At 44.1% G+C, this 16009-nt stretch overlaps 2 protein-coding genes across 3 annotated transcripts; one reads left to right on the top strand and one right to left on the bottom strand.

Moving 5' to 3' along the window:
• Positions 1 to 1293: 1293 nt before the first annotated feature.
• LOC115581484 (neurofilament medium polypeptide) lies at positions 1294 to 5796 on the bottom strand. Its single transcript, XM_030416611.1, has 4 exons — positions 4998 to 5796; positions 3468 to 3667; positions 3253 to 3377; positions 1294 to 3165 (listed from the first exon to the last, which is right to left on the bottom strand). Exons 1-4 carry the CDS (start codon positions 5746 to 5748, stop codon positions 1920 to 1922), a joined length of 2322 nt encoding a protein of 773 aa, XP_030272471.1. The 5' UTR covers positions 5749 to 5796; the 3' UTR covers positions 1294 to 1919.
• Positions 5797 to 9190: 3394 nt separating this feature from the next.
• On the top strand, positions 9191 to 15754 carry fancg (FA complementation group G). Of its 2 annotated transcripts, none has more exons than XM_030416613.1 (14): positions 9191 to 9474; positions 10431 to 10527; positions 10649 to 10774; positions 10904 to 11076; positions 11533 to 11686; positions 12249 to 12379; positions 12484 to 12630; positions 12860 to 13020; positions 13167 to 13233; positions 13315 to 13640; positions 13731 to 13771; positions 13878 to 14051; positions 14231 to 14345; positions 15526 to 15754. In XM_030416613.1, exons 1-14 carry the CDS (start codon positions 9394 to 9396, stop codon positions 15626 to 15628), a joined length of 1896 nt encoding a protein of 631 aa, XP_030272473.1. In that variant the 5' UTR covers positions 9191 to 9393; the 3' UTR covers positions 15629 to 15754. The 2 variants fall into 2 exon arrangements, with proteins under 2 accessions (XP_030272473.1, XP_030272472.1); XM_030416612.1 differs by having other exon boundaries at positions 9284 to 9474; positions 10428 to 10527.
• The last annotated feature ends 255 nt before the right edge of the window (positions 15755 to 16009 follow it).

Raw genomic sequence — 16009 nt, 5'->3', positions numbered from 1 at the left:
ATCCCAGTTGCTTTAATTGAAGAAAAAACATGCTGTTATTCAGGATACTGATGCTTAATTCATCAAGTATTGCTTTCATTTTATCATGAGTTAGCAGCAGTGTTTGACAAAATGATTCCTCTCATTTCTTGCGCATTTAGAAGGCAAATCCAGCAGGATGTAACCTAATCCAGTCATTAATTGGCTCATAGATTTATATACAAGGATGTAAATCAACGGAAGGAGAACACAAGACCACTGATGTGGATTTCTCTTGGACTTTCATGGTGGAAACATTACTGCAAACAAGGACTTTTACCGACGCCTGTTTCTACTTAAAGATACAGAAATGGAATCTATTTTTAGTAACATTTTTGTCCTTAAAAATAAAATCGGAAAAACTCTTATCAGCAAACAAGCTTCAACAAAATGAGATGGCTTCTCATGGCTGATGTGACTATGAACTGTTCTGCAGCGGTTCAATTCTTAAAGCCTGCTGAGAGCTGTTAGAAGTGGTGTGATTTCAGATTCGGTATTTCAGGAAAGCTTGGTGGAAAACGCGCTGTTCAGATGCATCGAAATGAGCAGAAGAAACGACCACCTGTTAGCTGCTGATCCCATTAGTGTAAAGCCATCTATTAGATGCAATGAAATTGCATTTGATTGAAAGGGGATGCTGAAATCATGCCAGGGGAGAATCCTTCCAATGTCAGCCAAAGCCTTTCCAATGTCACTGTTCTATCTGCAAACAGAGGTTCGTCAATGGCGTCAATGCTGCTTTTAATCGACATGAATGACGCTGCTGCTCTCGGTGAATCGCAGGAGATAATTAGCTCCACCTTTTCTGTGAAAGACTGAAATGTAAGTCATGACCGAAGACGACAGGGGATTTGTATCCCCTCACTTATGTTGCAAATTGATTGCTTAACTCATGATAATCTATAACATAATTAATTATAATGTCAATTATGAATAATAAGTAAATGTGGGAGTGGTTCAATCATTATAAAATCACTGCTTCAGTGTGTGAAGTTAACTTTTTGCAGTGAGGAAAAGGTGGCAAATTGAAGGGAAATGGAGTCTGTTTTGTGCGAGCAAGCAGCGCTGCTCCTGATTAATACATGAGCATGGTCTCTGGGATGTGAGGAAGGGTGTGCTGGGTGGGTACAGCTCCTCCTCTCAGCCGCAATGCAGTGCCGTGAGAAGCAGCATCTACCTTGCGGCCTCACAGACCTCATATCTCGACACCACAAATCTCCTCTTAAGGTCACGGTGTTGGGGCAGTGAAAACGTGTGAAGAAACAGCCACTTGTGTTTGATTTTTTTTTTCATTCTTTATTTGTCTGTTTCATATTGCATATTCTCAGCAGTTTATACATAGCACAGTCATCATTGTCCTAACATTGCAGACCAGAAGAGTGAGACACTGCAGCTCACCTGTCAGGAGAAGCTGCATTAAGGTGCACAACAAGCAAAAATTCAAGTCTTTCTTTACTCGTGTATTTGTAAATATAATAGACATTTGTATTTGCTTAAATATACATCTTTATATTTTATATATCTGTCACAATCTTTAGCTTGACATTGTTTTGACATCTCTACCCTTGGAAGGCTTGTTTAGGTACAGCAGGCCCCTGCGGTCCCCGTCAGCGGGATTCAGTTTAAATGCACTTGTTATTTATTAAGGGCAGTTGTCACATTCAGATAAAGAGTTTAGAGCATTCTGCATTCACTACAGTCATACATCAGAAGCATCGATGGGGTGTAATGGCCATACGTAGGGAGCAGGGGATTATTTGCTACAGAAATCACTATTGCTTACATACCATTACCTGCTTTGCTTTGAACATTAAAGTGCCCGTCTGCTTTCTCCTGCTCTTTTACTCGCTCATAGTTCTTTGGCATCTCCACCTTCTCCTCTCATGCCCTGATTCATAGTCTTACTTCTTGGCCTTCTCGTCTTTGCTCTCCTTAGATTCAGTACCAGAGGATTTCTCAGCCTTCTCAGCCTTCCCTTCTTCCCTCATCTCCTTACTTTCTTCTTTACTAGCCTCCTTTTTCTCCTCTGGTTTCTTCTCCTCTTTCTTGCTGTCTGTTTTCGGGGGTTCGGCTTTAGGTGCGGGCTTCTCCTCTGGCTTCTTCTCCTCCTTCTTAGCCTCGGTTTTCTCAGGCTCTGCTTTGGGGGCAGGCTTTGCCTCGGGCTCTGCCTTCTCTGGTTTGGGAGCAGAGGGTTTCTCCTCCTTAGCAGGGGGAGCGCTCTCTTTAGGCTCAGGTTTAGGGGCAGGTTTGTCCTCTGCGGGTTTGCTGGGAGGAGCAGGTTTGTCATCCGCCTTTGGTGCGTCATCTGCTTTGTTCTCTTTTTTTGTGTCAGGTTTGTCTGCCTTCTCTGACTCCTTCTCCTTTGGCTCCTGCTTCTTCTCCTCCTTTACAGGTTGCTCTTTCTCCTTCTTTTCCTCCTTGACGGGCTCAGGCTTCTCCTCTTTCTTCTCCTCTTTGGGGGCATCTTTGGCAGCGACAGGCTTAGCCTTCTCTTTCTCTGGAGACTTTGGTTCAGGGGTCTTGGGAGGAGGAGATTTAGATTCAGGAGATTTGCTGGGTGGGGATTTTGACACAGGTGACTTTGGTGCAGGTGACTTTGACTCGTCTCCTGCGGGGGATTTGACTGCAGGCGACTTCGCAGGTGATTTGGGCATCGGGGATTTGGCTGCTGGGGATTTAGATTCTGGTGATTTAGATTCTGGTGATTTGACAGCAGGAGATTTAGGTTGAGGGGATTTCGAAGGAGGTGACGCAGCCTTTTCTGGAGATTTGGACTTCTCTTCCTCCTCGGCAGCCTCCTCATCCTTTCCCTCCTCCTCACCCTCCTCTTCCTTCTCTTCCTCTCCTTTTTCTTCTTCCTTCTCCCCTTCTTCGCCCTCTCCTTCCTCCCCCTCCTCTTCTTTGGTTTCCTCACCTTGCTCCTCTTCCTCTCCTGCCTCTTCCTCTTCCTCTCCTTCTTTCTTACCCTCTTCTTCCTCCTCCTCTGCCTCCTCTGTCACCTCTGTCACCTGCGTCTCATCCGTCTGTTCCTCCACGATGACTGTATCTGAGATCTCCTCTCCTTTCACTTTGAAGAGCCTGCTTTCCAGGTAGGAGTACGGACTTCCTCCCGACACGAAGCGATTCTCCTCTCCCTCCAGCAACTTCCTGTTTTAAAGACACAGACGCACACTCAGTGAAAATGTCAATAGCCAGAGAATCTATTTATATATGTGGTTTCAACCTCTGACCGACCTATAGGCAGCGATCTCAATATCTAGAGCCATCTTCACATTCAGCAGCTCCTGGTAGTCTTTCAGCTGGCTGGCCATCTCCCATTTGGTGGTTTTCAGCTCGTTGTCCAACTGATTGATGGTCTCCTGCAACATGACAACATGCAGCCTCACAGGTCATACTCACAAATGTGCATGACATGTGTAATATGTGAGATGTCTGTGTTGATTTCTTGCCTGTAGTGAGTTGAGGTCGTCGTTGTGTCTGTCTTCACTCTCCATACGTTGCCTCTCCAGTGACTCCTTGGTTCCTCGGAGAGTCTCCAGCTCAATGGTGCGGCTCTGGAGCTGGCGGCGGTACTCTGCGATCTCTTCCTTGGTGCCACGAAGGGCGTCCTGGTTAGACCTTGCGGCATCGGACAGATGCTCCATACGCACTGCGGAAATGACATTAAAAAAAGGATATTTGTTTTATAAATCATATGTGCTGTGTCCGGCCTTGGTCCCTGAAACCGTTTGATGTGACAAATTCAGCATTCTGTCTCGGCCCGTATGCCTGCATCGTTGCTCTAACTTCCTGAGACACTTGACCTGCCCTTTGTCCACAAGGCCTCACAGAGCCACTGGGAGCCTGAGTAACCTTGACAGTGTCCGTCTGTCAGGCAGGCGTCTGACTCAGCTCCCTCCCTCTTCCAAGCATGAATGAGCCACACTGCTGCAGTCAGCTGGACACCACACAGGGAAAGGTCATCCTGTTTAAACCTTTCGCTGCATATATCAAGTCAGCATGTGGAGGTACAGCGAGGGTCGATCCACAGATCATTAAATTCTGTGACGTGCAGTTGTCAGATAAACCCCTTCGAGGCCTTTGAGGGTGCGGATTTTGTGTGTGTGTGTGTGTGTGTGTATTGAACCACAAAGGTCCGCAGCTGTGTGTGTATCGGATCTTGCAGTATCATTGAGAGGAGGATTCTCACAGGATGATGTCTCAGTTACTGCCTCGCCTCAGTAAACCTATCCATCATATCTGCATTAATAACTCACTTCTATGGCCTTGGTTACCTCCAGTCACGACATCAGACAGGATGACTGTCAAAGGGAGGGCTGTCTGATCTGCCTGTGACCTTGAGACCATGATTCTGTTTGTAGAGGTTCAGGTTTTTGGGTGATAAACGTGAATAATAGCGTACATGGGGCGCTGGCAAGAACACACCCACTGTTACCCACAGTGAGAGTGCAAATTAATCATAGTCTCCTCTCAGTGTGCCGTCTCACTCCTGCAGTGCTTGCTGTGAGTAAAAATTGTCATTCTGCGGCAGAGATGCACCCAAGGGAGAGTCGCATCACCTAAACTGGAGGTCATGCTGTTTGAATCTTGATCTCTGCACATGTTCTGTTCAGTTAATCTGCCTTGACTTGCTTTATTTGACTGTAACCGGTAACTGAATTAAATTAAATCTCTTTTGTTGAAGTTTGCAATCAGGCAGGTTGCTGGGATCTGTTAGTCCGTCAGCACAATGCAGCACAGTGTTGATAGTCTCAGTGGGTGACCCTGCAGGCCCCTGCTCAGTGACCTGAACTCACCTTCTACATGATAACAACTATGAGCTAGAGCCTCATTCAAAGGCTGATGTTAATCCCAGGGGTGTGACCTCAGACTTCAGCACCACGGACAGAGAACACGCACTATGTTGCACAATTAAGTCTCTCTGTGATTAAAAACTAAAAACATTTTTTAAGAAACTTTGCTTTTTTCACCACACTCACCCTTGAACCACTCCTCGGTGTGCCTTGAGCTCTTGGATGCATGGGTGTCCAGCTGTGAGCGGATCTCTCGCAGTGCGCCGGTGACGTCCGCCTTCAGCGTGTCTCGCATATCAAAGCTCACCTGCGCGCCCTGAATCTGCGCGAGGAGCTCGGCCACTTCTTCCTCGTGGTTCTTCCTCAGGAAAGCGTCCTCCTCCTCCAGGGAACGGTGCTTCTTGTCCAGCTCCAGTCGCGCCAGCCGGCACTCCTCAACATACTTCTTCATGGTGCGGGCGGCAGCCTCCAACTCTTCCCTGTTTCGCGCCTCGTCCTCCAGCCGCACCCCCAGGTGCTGGATGTCCTCCTCCAGGTGGTCGTGCTCCAGAGTCGCACGGGCCTTCTCCCCGGTCAGCTGCTGCAGGAGACCCCTCAGGTCGCCCAGTTCTCGCTCGTAGTGCTCCCCGACGGAGGCGCGTCCCGCCTGGCTCTGCCGCAGAGCTGCCGCCTCCGCCTCCAGGTTGCGGTTGTGCATCTCCAGGTTGCGCACCTTGTCGATGTAGCCGGCGAACCGGTCATTCAGAGTCTGCAGGATTTCCTTCTCGCTCCTTCGCGTCATGTCGCCGTTAAAGGTCTCCAGGCTGTCGACGGAGGACGGCTGGCTGTAGGTGAGGCGGCGGCGCTGGGAGTGGAAGCCGCTGGAGGACACGGAGGCAGGCCGTGCCTTGCGGTACGCGGTCGGGCCGAAGAGGTGCTGCTCTACCGAGTAACTCATGATGGCCGGGCCGGAGAAGTGACTGCAGCAGGAGGGGGAGCGCTAGGCTTATATAGGAGGGAGGGAAAACTCACTAGTCAGCACCAGGACACACTATTTAAAGAGATATGTTTTCTACAGAAAACTACTGCCTGCGCACGAATCCTTTCATTGTAATCCGTGTAGCACCTTGTTGGTGATGAGTATTTTCATTGAAGTTGTCAATGAGGTATATTTTATTATCTAATGATAATAATAATAATGATAATATATAATCTTTTAAATATTTAAATCTAAATATTGGTTTTATGAAAGCACCACTTTTCACGTTTTTATGTTTTACGCATAAAAAACACCGGGGAAGAAATGTTGCCTGTGTGTTCAGTAATTTTTCACATAAGTAGGCTTATTTTCAGGCCTATTCCAAACTGCCAAAGGCTTTGAATAAATAATAAAATAAATTATATTTTTCAAACTTTAAGTACTTTAGGATGTATTCATGTGTTGTTGTGGCTTTCTTTATTTGTGTCTATGTGAAGTGGTTGTGTAGTGAGCAGTGTGTTCTGCTGATGCTCTCTGTAGCTGTACTGCTGCAGTGTGAGTTTGCAGATCCATGCCAAACCCCCTGAGACTCAACTCAACTGCTGGGCCATTGACAGTCTCTCTCTCTCTCTCTCACACACACACACACACACACACACACACAAAGACACTAAAGGTTTATTTTCCCCTTTACAATTCAATTGAAACGTTTCATCTCTCCGTTTCTGATTTTTGTCGCTGAAGATCTCCAGCTGTGCAGACTTGGTTGCAGGCCAAGCCTGACATGTGACGGCACTGACATAAAAACCAAAAACAGCAGCAGCAGCATAAACCCCCACTTTATAGTGCAGGATACGCACTGAGCTGCGATGATACAGCATTCACAAAAACCCAAACCGAGCTGCCTGCTGATCTGAGGAGAGGACCAGATCTGAAGAGCACGTACAGCACCTATTGATTACTCAAACTCAGGGTGAGTGAGTTTACTCTGCATACCTTAAAGGAGCAGGGAGAATGGTGTCTTTCTCTTGAGATGTGTGCAGAAGAATAGTTGGATCAGCACACAGTCGTTTCTCTGTATCAGCCATTCTTCAACCCTGTGAACATGTGTGTTGTCAGCCCAATGACACCCCAGGGACTGTGTGACACCCAAGTCCTTAGCCTGTCTTCCAGCGATGGTGTCATATGTGTTTAAAGTCTTCAAATCTTACCTTCAAATAGCCCTGAGGCAATTGGAGTCATGCCGTTTCTTGTGATACAATTATTGATACACTGGTGGCAGCTATTAGTGTTTTTATTAAAACATGGAGACAATTTTGAATCACCATAGTCACTGCTGCATTAAACCCTGTGGTGTAAACCTCTGTAAACTTCAGCACAGGTTGAAAAGAATTTAGAGAGCCATAAACATTTTAACTCCAGAACTGTCTGGCTTTCCAGCAGTTCCATCTTTTGCTAGGCTATTTTGAGTGGGAATGATGGCACACATGGACATAGATAAGTTACAGTCAGTCTGTGTAATAAAGAGGCACTAAGCTAAGCCTTATCTGTATTTGTACATAGTTTCATCTCAGCTCAAGTCAAATTCAGTCGAACTGACACCACAATGCAGTGAATAAATACATAACTCCTGCAGTTTGCCATATTAGGGGCGTTTTGTATTCTTCAGTTAGACAAATATCATGATGTAGCATTGGTTGACGGTCTTGCATTATAACAAGCGCAGCAGATTTCATGATACTACATTATTGTGGGCAACGTATCGCCTGTGATTCTCATCCTACTTTTGAAGGATACCTTCTATGCTTTTTGTTTTTTTCTCTTGCAGTGTGTCATATACGTTTTTGTGCATGTAAAAGTTAAAAAAGCCAAAAGTCTGCGCCAACGGGAGCTCCTAACTCGCACAGAAAACAATGCTCCTAAAGTGCCTCAAAGCATGTAAACCTATTCTAGTAGTAACCAAAATAAAATTATGAAGCTGAGAATCAACGAATATGTCTCCTTTAAAGTGAAATTGGCGAAAATGCTTCTTTGAATCTGTGTTTGTACTGTTTGCCCAACAGTCACAGTGTGTTTTGCACCACATCTCATACATTGGGGGAGCTGAGGGTCATTCAGGACAAAAATAACATGTCACATCCCCTCCCTCCACCAGCTTCATGGTTTATAAATGAGGATAATGGAGCATAGTGGGCAGAATTCAGTTGTGATGTTACAAGGATCTCATATTCAGTGTAGCTCATGTTCTTCAGTACCTTGTTATTTGAACCTACTGCAAGAAGCTGAAGTCTACAGAAAAAAAAATGGTTGGACAATTTTTCATACTGCGGTAGAAAATTCCAGCTGGAAGAACATAGTAAAAACACAGCCATATTTGGAGTTCATCCAAATGGTTGCTGCATTTTTAATCAGAATAGAGCTGGGGAGCTTTCAAAACCAATTCTATTTCTATGTCGTGAGCCATATTTGAGACAGAAGAACACCATAGAAGAGACTAACTGTCAAGCTACCGAACAGGTGAATGAAGGCTTCAGGTTGTTGGTTTCTGAAAAGGATCATAAGCTGCACTTTGATGCTGCCATGGGTGGATTTGTCGCAGTGACCTTTCAATGGAAGTTTGAAGTCTTGCCATGTGAATGACATTGATAGAGAACAGCAGGAAAAGAGATGGTAGGCTCTGGCCATGTAATGACCTTGTCCTTGAGGGGATGGATGGAGAGAGGGAAGACAGGGAGAGATGGAAAACACCCGAATCAAGGCAGAGAGAAAATGTCACAGAAAAGTGAAAACCATCCTAAGAGAAATAAATGTGGGGATTCAGAATGAAATATATCTTTTGTGTATGTTTCCTGCAGGTGTGTGATTGTGTACTGTGGATCAGTGGATGTCAGGAGCTCCCCTCGCTTTTTTCTATGGTGGTATATTTAGAGCTTTCTGTGATTTGAGACAATGAGAGAAAAGAGGATCAGGGGGTTGTGATCAAGGCGGACATGGAGGTTTAGACGACAGGGAACAAGAAAATGCACAGAAGGAGGGATGACAGACACACATAAAGAGGGATGAGAGGAGAGGACGGGGGGAGTGGAGTTGTGTGAGAAAAGAGGGAGTCACCTTGGGAGGGACAACTAGAAAAATGGCTGTCCTGGCAGTCTCGGGGATGACTCAGCTGCAATACAATTAAGGCCCTGGATTGTGTTCACCAGTTGCTTTATACATGTAGTCGTGTGTGCGTGCATGTGTGTCCATGTGATTGTAGTAGCATCCCACTGTGAGTTTTTAGAGGATAAAGGAGCCATCATTCACAGTCACACAGAACACATTAAGGTTGTTTACTGTGATGGTGATAAAGCTAATGAACAAAAACAAACAGCTGTGGTACTTCACAGTTTGTGGCTGTGAAAAATCAGCCACGGGATTGAAGTTTCCAGAACACCGAGGCTTGGTCACAGCGCCATCTGCTGCGCAGTTATGAGACTGCGGCTGTAGTTTCCTGATTTGTCCACAGGGGGCAGCAGAGCCCCGCTGCGACCAACTCACCACTGTTTACTTCCGGTGTTAGCTCCCATTGGAGAACCGAGGGAAAGTTCAAACGTACAGCGAACTTTTTGACAAAACGGGGATAACATGTCTATCAAAACGCACCAGCCACGTTCTTTATGTGAAAGATGGATCCAGGAAAACAACGAGTTGGTTAACAAATGGAAGGTAAGAAGTTAGCGTTAAATACCTCGTCTCTTCAGCGCTTCTCGTGAACCCATTACATTACCCCCAACATAAACACAATGTCTTACACGGTTGATGTATAGGCCTTTCTAAGATGGACAATAAATTATGCTTGTAAATCTTACCAGAGCTGGAACAAGCTTTTACCTTTTTAATGGTGCTTGAATTACAATAACACACTATTACAAAGAATTCCCCCATTGAAAACGTTCTTTCACTTCAATACTGTTATTACAGATGCATTAACATGACAGTAACATTATGATGTAGCTGGTTGATTAATCTCATTCATATGTTGCTGCTGGTTTAATCTATATACATCGAATTAAATAACTGCTAATCTTATTTTGAGAGGAGACGTTAAACTATATCTGATAAATATGTCGCAAAAAGTGACATGTTTCCCTCTCAATTATAGTGTAGTTGCACTGTGAAGTGGCATAAAATGTAAATACTTAAATATTGCACTTTAAGGGTAAAAGTCACTGTGTAAAGTGAGTTTTCAGGTCTTGGGGATTCAGAGAGTATAGGTGAAAGAAAGTTTAGGACCCTGCATGTAATCTGATAAAGTGTCTCCAGTCTCTCAGAAGCTACTGTAGGTGGTGTAGGCACCAGGTTTTGAAAAGCAGTCCACTGGTCTGTATTGCACTGTAACACTGTTGGACTCATCATGGAAAGTTTGAAAACAAATGATCAAAAGCCATGCACCAAAACGTGGCTCCTAAATTACCCATAAAACAATTTAGTCACTGAGTAACATCAGTAGAGGCAATTTACAGATTACATTCAGTCACTAACAGCTTTATACTCCTTGTTTAATATATGCAGTACTGCTCCTCAAGACTTGTGAACACACTTCAATGTGTCAGTATTGGTGGAGTTTTACTTTGTGTACCGTTGTTACTTTCCAGTTTGCTTTCACTTTCTTGTTTCAGCAGCAAGAAAGAGGAGCAGAAGCTGTAAGCCACAATCAGAACCAGACCCATCAGAGATGGTGTTTGTCTGAGTTTCACAAACTTTCAAGGAAAATCCAAGGTGGTCCAATCCCCTCATAATACTGTTTAAAAGCCTAATTTGTTAAGGTAGGGAGCTCAGCTCTAACCTTTGTGGATCTTCTATCTCCCTTTTTTCCAATCCCCATGTCCATCTCCTGCAGGTATCCCTCCTCTTGTAGATCACGCACAGTCGGAGCTGACGGTAGTGTACAATACTTGTTTGTGCTCTGCTGCTCTGTCTCAGCTCTCAGAAGCTGAGCTGCTCCTCTCACAAGCCACAGAGAGAGGTAGGCATAAGCTGCGAGATGATGACAAAACCATAGATGTAGATGACAGAAAATAATGCCATACATCCAGTTTCATATTAGAAGGATCTTTAAACTGTGATTTTCACTGCCAACTCTTGTTCCCTACAGTTATACAGATGACAGGTGATGATCCTATTTCTTCAGACCCTCCTGCATTTTGGAGAACACTTCTCAAATCAGTGGGAAACACAACTTTTAATTCCTCTGTACAGCACCTTCTTTGTTTGCAGTGGGCATTATGGCTGGCCAAATGCCAGCTGAAAACCATTCAAGAGTTTCAGGTACGATCCTGTTTATAGATTGTGTTCCCATCTAACTTGTTTGCTGTTCATCCAGTCGATTTTGGTAAAGCTAAAGAGATGAATTTAATTTAACCTCTGGTGTGAACCACACTCAACCAAAGGTTTGTTTGTGATGCTATATACTCTAAATCTATAGATGTTCAGGACATGTTGTCTCTGTCCGCTTCAACCTCGTAGCCCTCAAATGTTATACATGAGGCAAAGATATAAAGACTGCTATCAAGTGTTGGATTAATATCCAAGCCAACAGAAAGTTCTTATGAAAGCTTAAGTGTAGTTTTCCCCATCCCCCCGTAAACATTGAATGCCTATCTACCCTACTTCTACAGTGTCCAGTCCCCACTGTGTGTAATAGTACAGGCTTAATCTGTATTTGTTGTTGACAGTTTAAAATAGTTAAAATAAGATTATACAGTATTTTCTCTTGTGATGCAGGATGAGCTGTTCTCCCTGTCTGAGACACTATCAACTGAGCTTGGGGATGACAAGAGAAGCAGTGAAAGAGGAAAGTCCTCAGACATTCCACTACTGGTGATGGACCCAAGACGGCTGATTGAGTTATTGCAGACCTGCACATTTATAGCCCAAGGTCAGCAACATACATGTTTTTTGTTGATGCATGTTCAACGAACAGATACAGATTGTTGTAACTCAGTGGCAGACTCAGGCTTTCTGAGATGCAAGCACAAGCTTTGTGTAGTAAGGCACAAATGAGGCAAGTCTTGATGCAGTTAAAGTGAAACAGTTCTAATCCCTCGTTAAGATTAAAAATAGTCTCATTATGTGACTCATACATGTTTTTCATACATACAGAATATTGTATAGAGCTTAATATATAGTAAATGTCTTGGTTTCTGCTCCCTAAAAACATGTTTGTAGCTCAGGGGCAGACAAACAAATATTAGCTGAATGCAAACTGACGTCTTGGGGCGTGTATTTGAATAGTGGAAGTGGGATGATTTGAAATGCTTTGGCCAAAGAGCCTCAGACGGCTGGTGTAGTGTGTTGTGGTTGTTTTATGTTTGTTCTGTGTAGGTTGCTGTCTTGAGGACAATAAAGGTTTTAAACAAAACGACAGGCCAGTGATTTATAAAAAGACCCCTGTGTTTATGGTATTAAGTAAAAGTATGTTTTCTATATGTTTTATTAAGGTGCAGAACGATTGAGCGAGGGTCAGAGTTCGGAAGCGCTGTCTGGCCTGCAGAAAGCTTCCTCCCTGCCCGCTCCCAGAATGCTATTAGCATACACACACCACCTCTCGGGCTGCTGCCTCGCCTCTATGGTAAACACACGGACAACGTCTACACATACGCACAGAGAAGGTTTTAGACAGGTTTTAGGATGTGCATGCAATGAGAGTGTGTTTATATGTGCATTTGTCTTCAGAGCTGCCCTCAGATGGCCTTGCAGTGTTACAGGAAGGCAGTGGAGACAGACTCCCGGTGTGTGTGTGCTCTGTACCAGAGCCTACTCATATACAGAGAGCTGGGCAACACACAGGCTGAGATACAAGCTCTTCGTTTGCTGCACTCAGTGAGTAATACAAGTGTACAGTATGTACGAGGAAAGCAGAAAAAAGGTGACAGAAATGTGTTTAAATGTTGATCTTGTAGGTAATTTGTTGCTAAAAAAATATTCTGTGCCATAGTTGTTGTGTAGTAGCCCTCTGCAGATGAACCAAAAGGTTTATTTGGGCCACTGACACATATTCATGTAAGTGTAGGCCTGTGCACTGACACATGAAACGTCTCTTGTCCCACAGAGTTTGCTGTTGCCCTCTGCCACAGAGCCTCCTCTGGCTGGTGCTGCTCTCCTCTCCCCTTCCGTATTGCTTTGCAGCCAATCACTGAACCGCTTGCTCTCAGTTCCCTCTGCCCTCTCTGTCCTTCACAGTCTGGCCCAGAAGTGTGTGCTCTATGGGAGGTGAGAAGCACAGAATGGAGCTCAGAGTTTCTGTTTCTTTATGGCACGTGATCATGACTAAAAACTAGAAAACAGATGGAGATGAGAATAATACACACATGGGGCAAACTGTAGTCGTAATATGGGTGTCACTGCTGTTTCTTCAGGGTGTCAGAGGGTGTGGAATATTATTTGGACCTGCTGGCTGCTCTTCACTCAGATGATCAACATGGAGTAAGACTGAACATTCTGACAGATGAGACAATTTAACAATGAAATTTGGATATATTTTAATTGATGTCTGTATGATTTAAGTCTCCATCTCAGGTACATGAGGACCCTCCCCTACCTAGGTTGCCTGAGCTTTACCTGGAGGCCGGGGCTGCCTTGCTCACGGCCCGACGGCCTGCTGATTGCATGGCGCTGTGCGATGAAGTCGTTGGCACAACACTGGAGCTGCTGCCAGAGAAGTTGGTGTTGGAGGAGCCAGAGGAGACGTCTGAGATTGAGACCGGGGCTGTGGGTGCAGAGGGTGAGGATAGGATGAGGATGCTGCTCTGGACTGGGGCCGCCTACCTCCTCCAGGGTCACTGCCACACTCACCTGAGGGACTGGAAACAAGCTGTGACTCATTATACAAGGTCTTTAAGATTAAAGAGGTTGTTTTTTCTGTTCTGATTATGATATGGTTATTAACAAACACATAAGCTTATACTTACACTGCCTTACAGGTGTATTAACCTTCTGGTAAAGGTGCACTTTAAAAAGAAAGGTGAGTACTTTTATCTCTTTGGTGCTTTGGAGAGACATTTCCATTTTTACCAACCCTACAGCTACTGTTACTTTAGGCATTTTTCCTGATGATTGTTCGATTGCAGGTTTCCAACCACAGATCCCCAGTGCAGACATGGTTGGCAAGCAGGGAACAAATCTGTGTATTCTCCAGAGGCTGAAGGGGCTTTCACTAGCTGGTAGAGGCATCAGCTTCTCCCAGACAGACCAGCTAAGAGAGGCACTGAGAGACCTCCATCTCAGCTTACAGGCAGCTCCAGGTATACACACCACAGCTACTTATTGATCTTATACAGCAGAGCTTATTTAAGCTCAGTCATATGCACTTAAGGCTCATGCTTTGGTAATATGAGCTATGATTTGAACAATATTGAATTTGTACTTTGTCTGGTCATTTGTTAGAACATGTGATCATGCTGTATGTACTGTACTGTCTCAGACTGTGTGGGTGCAGGGCTGTGGTGCGGTGAAGTGCTGTGGAGGCTTGGCAGGAGACAGGAGGCAGCAGCTTGTTGGGAAAAGACATGGAGCTTCACTGCACAGTCCTCAGTAGAGTAAGACACTATCACGCTTACATTCACTGCCTCTGCTTAGTTTGTGGTGTGTGCTGTGCAGTATGTGCACACTTAACCCCTTTTAACACCCGGCACAAAAATGCATCTCGGCTGACAAGCTTACATGTGTCCAGCTCAGACACGTGTTAATGTGCCACAAAATAAAAAACATTGTGGGGAAGAGGCATTTGATTATATAGCCACACTCAGAGGTCGTCAGGGAACCCTTATGACCATGCAGATACAGACGCTTAAGCATTTTGTGCTCAACCATAAGTGCACACAGCAAGACAGTTGATTTCTAAGTCTTCTCAGGATCTCAAACAGAGCATGTAATGCTCCTGTCAACAATGTTTAGCCATTTTAAAATACAGCAAATAAAATGAAGCATTAGTATTCCAAAACCCATTATTGTAGGAAACAAAATATATATTTTTAGACAGTTTTACACCAATCGATGGGGCGTGGCCTAACCATAAGAAATGCATTATTTTAAGTGTTTCACCATTTTCCACGGCACAGGTTGATAATGTACAAATGTGATTATATTGTGTATATTGTGAAGAAAGAATAGCGATTTTAAACTATAAGCTTGCACCTTGGTCAGTGCATTTGACGGATTACTTGCATTTTTTCAAGCTGTTTTGGTCAAGATGGCCATGTGGAAATGTGCCATCTTTTTTTACGACACACATTTTACAATAGATGACCTCAATGTAAACAAGATAGTTCGAATCTGTGGTGACTTTAAACTGCAAAACAAATAAAACCCTGGCACCTACTCACAGATATTTTCACCTTGCAGCCAGAAGCTATCCTCAACCAATACTAATACACTTTTTTTTTACCCCCACAATAAATAAGAAGACCAGTTATCTGTAAGTGCTGGAGTGTTGTTTTGTTTTGATTCTTGTCACTATCCAGCACTCAATATATTGTTTAAGTGTTGAAACGGTGTGCGCTGTTCTTCTGTCATCCCATGAAGTTCAGGTGGTCTTGGTTGGATTCAGACTCAATCTGAATTAATACATTAGGTCCAAACAGGATTATTTTTGTTATTTTTACAAAGAATATAAAATATAAGCCCCAAATAGTTAAAGCAGTGGTGTTTTGGCAGAGAACATTTACCATGCTGTCATGATAGTCTTCATCTAACTGCCATATTTCTTCTGTGTTGCAGGGGTTTACGTCTGTACCTACAGGAACCCCAGACTGGCCCTTTGTTGGACTCCACAGAGCTGCAGCACAGAATACAGGAACTTGGTCCTACCTTGTCAGCCTAGAGAGGGACAAAAGACGACTACCCTATCACTTACTCAACCGGATCAACTTTCACTTGCCTCTGAACTGTAACCCATACTCACAACAAACATGTACTTCAACAGTAAAATAAAGCATGTTGAAAGGGCTTACAGTGTTTGAGAATGAACACAGTGTACACAAGATATATTGTAAAGATGCTGGGCCACAGGAAATAAACAGTGTATTTTGGGAAGGCAAGGGTAATCACTAACATTGCTTTAATAATTGATTATGGTTATTAAAATAAAGTGCAATACATACCACCTGAGAAGACACAATACAAACTATGCTGCTGTTCTAAAAGCCTAATCATGGCGATTTTTTAAAATGTATTTTTCCTATGAATTACACATAATTTAAAC

Source organism: Sparus aurata, chromosome 5 (assembly GCF_900880675.1).
Source record: "Sparus aurata chromosome 5, fSpaAur1.1, whole genome shotgun sequence".
NCBI classification, from domain to species: Eukaryota; Metazoa; Chordata; class Actinopteri; order Spariformes; family Sparidae; genus Sparus; species Sparus aurata.
Note: the sequence above shows the minus strand (reverse complement) of the source record. Positions and strands in the feature narration are given on the sequence as shown.

What these genes read in the sequence shown, in the direction of transcription:
- LOC115581484 (XM_030416611.1), bottom strand. Translation starts at nt 5,748, where the DNA reads ATGAGTTACTCGGTAGAGCAGCACCTCTTCGGCCCGACCGCGTACCGC. An exon ending in ACGACCTCAACTCACTACAG is followed by an intron (nt 3,378 to 3,467) that starts GCAAGAAATCAA and finishes GTCATGTTGCAG; the next exon opens with GAGACCATCAATCAGTTGGA. An exon ending in ATTGAGATCGCTGCCTATAG is followed by an intron (nt 3,166 to 3,252) that starts GTCGGTCAGAGG and finishes TCTTTAAAACAG; the next exon opens with GAAGTTGCTGGAGGGAGAGG.
- fancg (XM_030416612.1), top strand. Translation starts at nt 9,394, where the DNA reads ATGTCTATCAAAACGCACCAGCCACGTTCTTTATGTGAAAGATGGATC. An exon ending in AAACCATTCAAGAGTTTCAG is followed by an intron (nt 11,077 to 11,532) that starts GTACGATCCTGT and finishes CTTGTGATGCAG; the next exon opens with GATGAGCTGTTCTCCCTGTC. An exon ending in CAGCTTACAGGCAGCTCCAG is followed by an intron (nt 14,052 to 14,230) that starts GTATACACACCA and finishes GTACTGTCTCAG; the next exon opens with ACTGTGTGGGTGCAGGGCTG.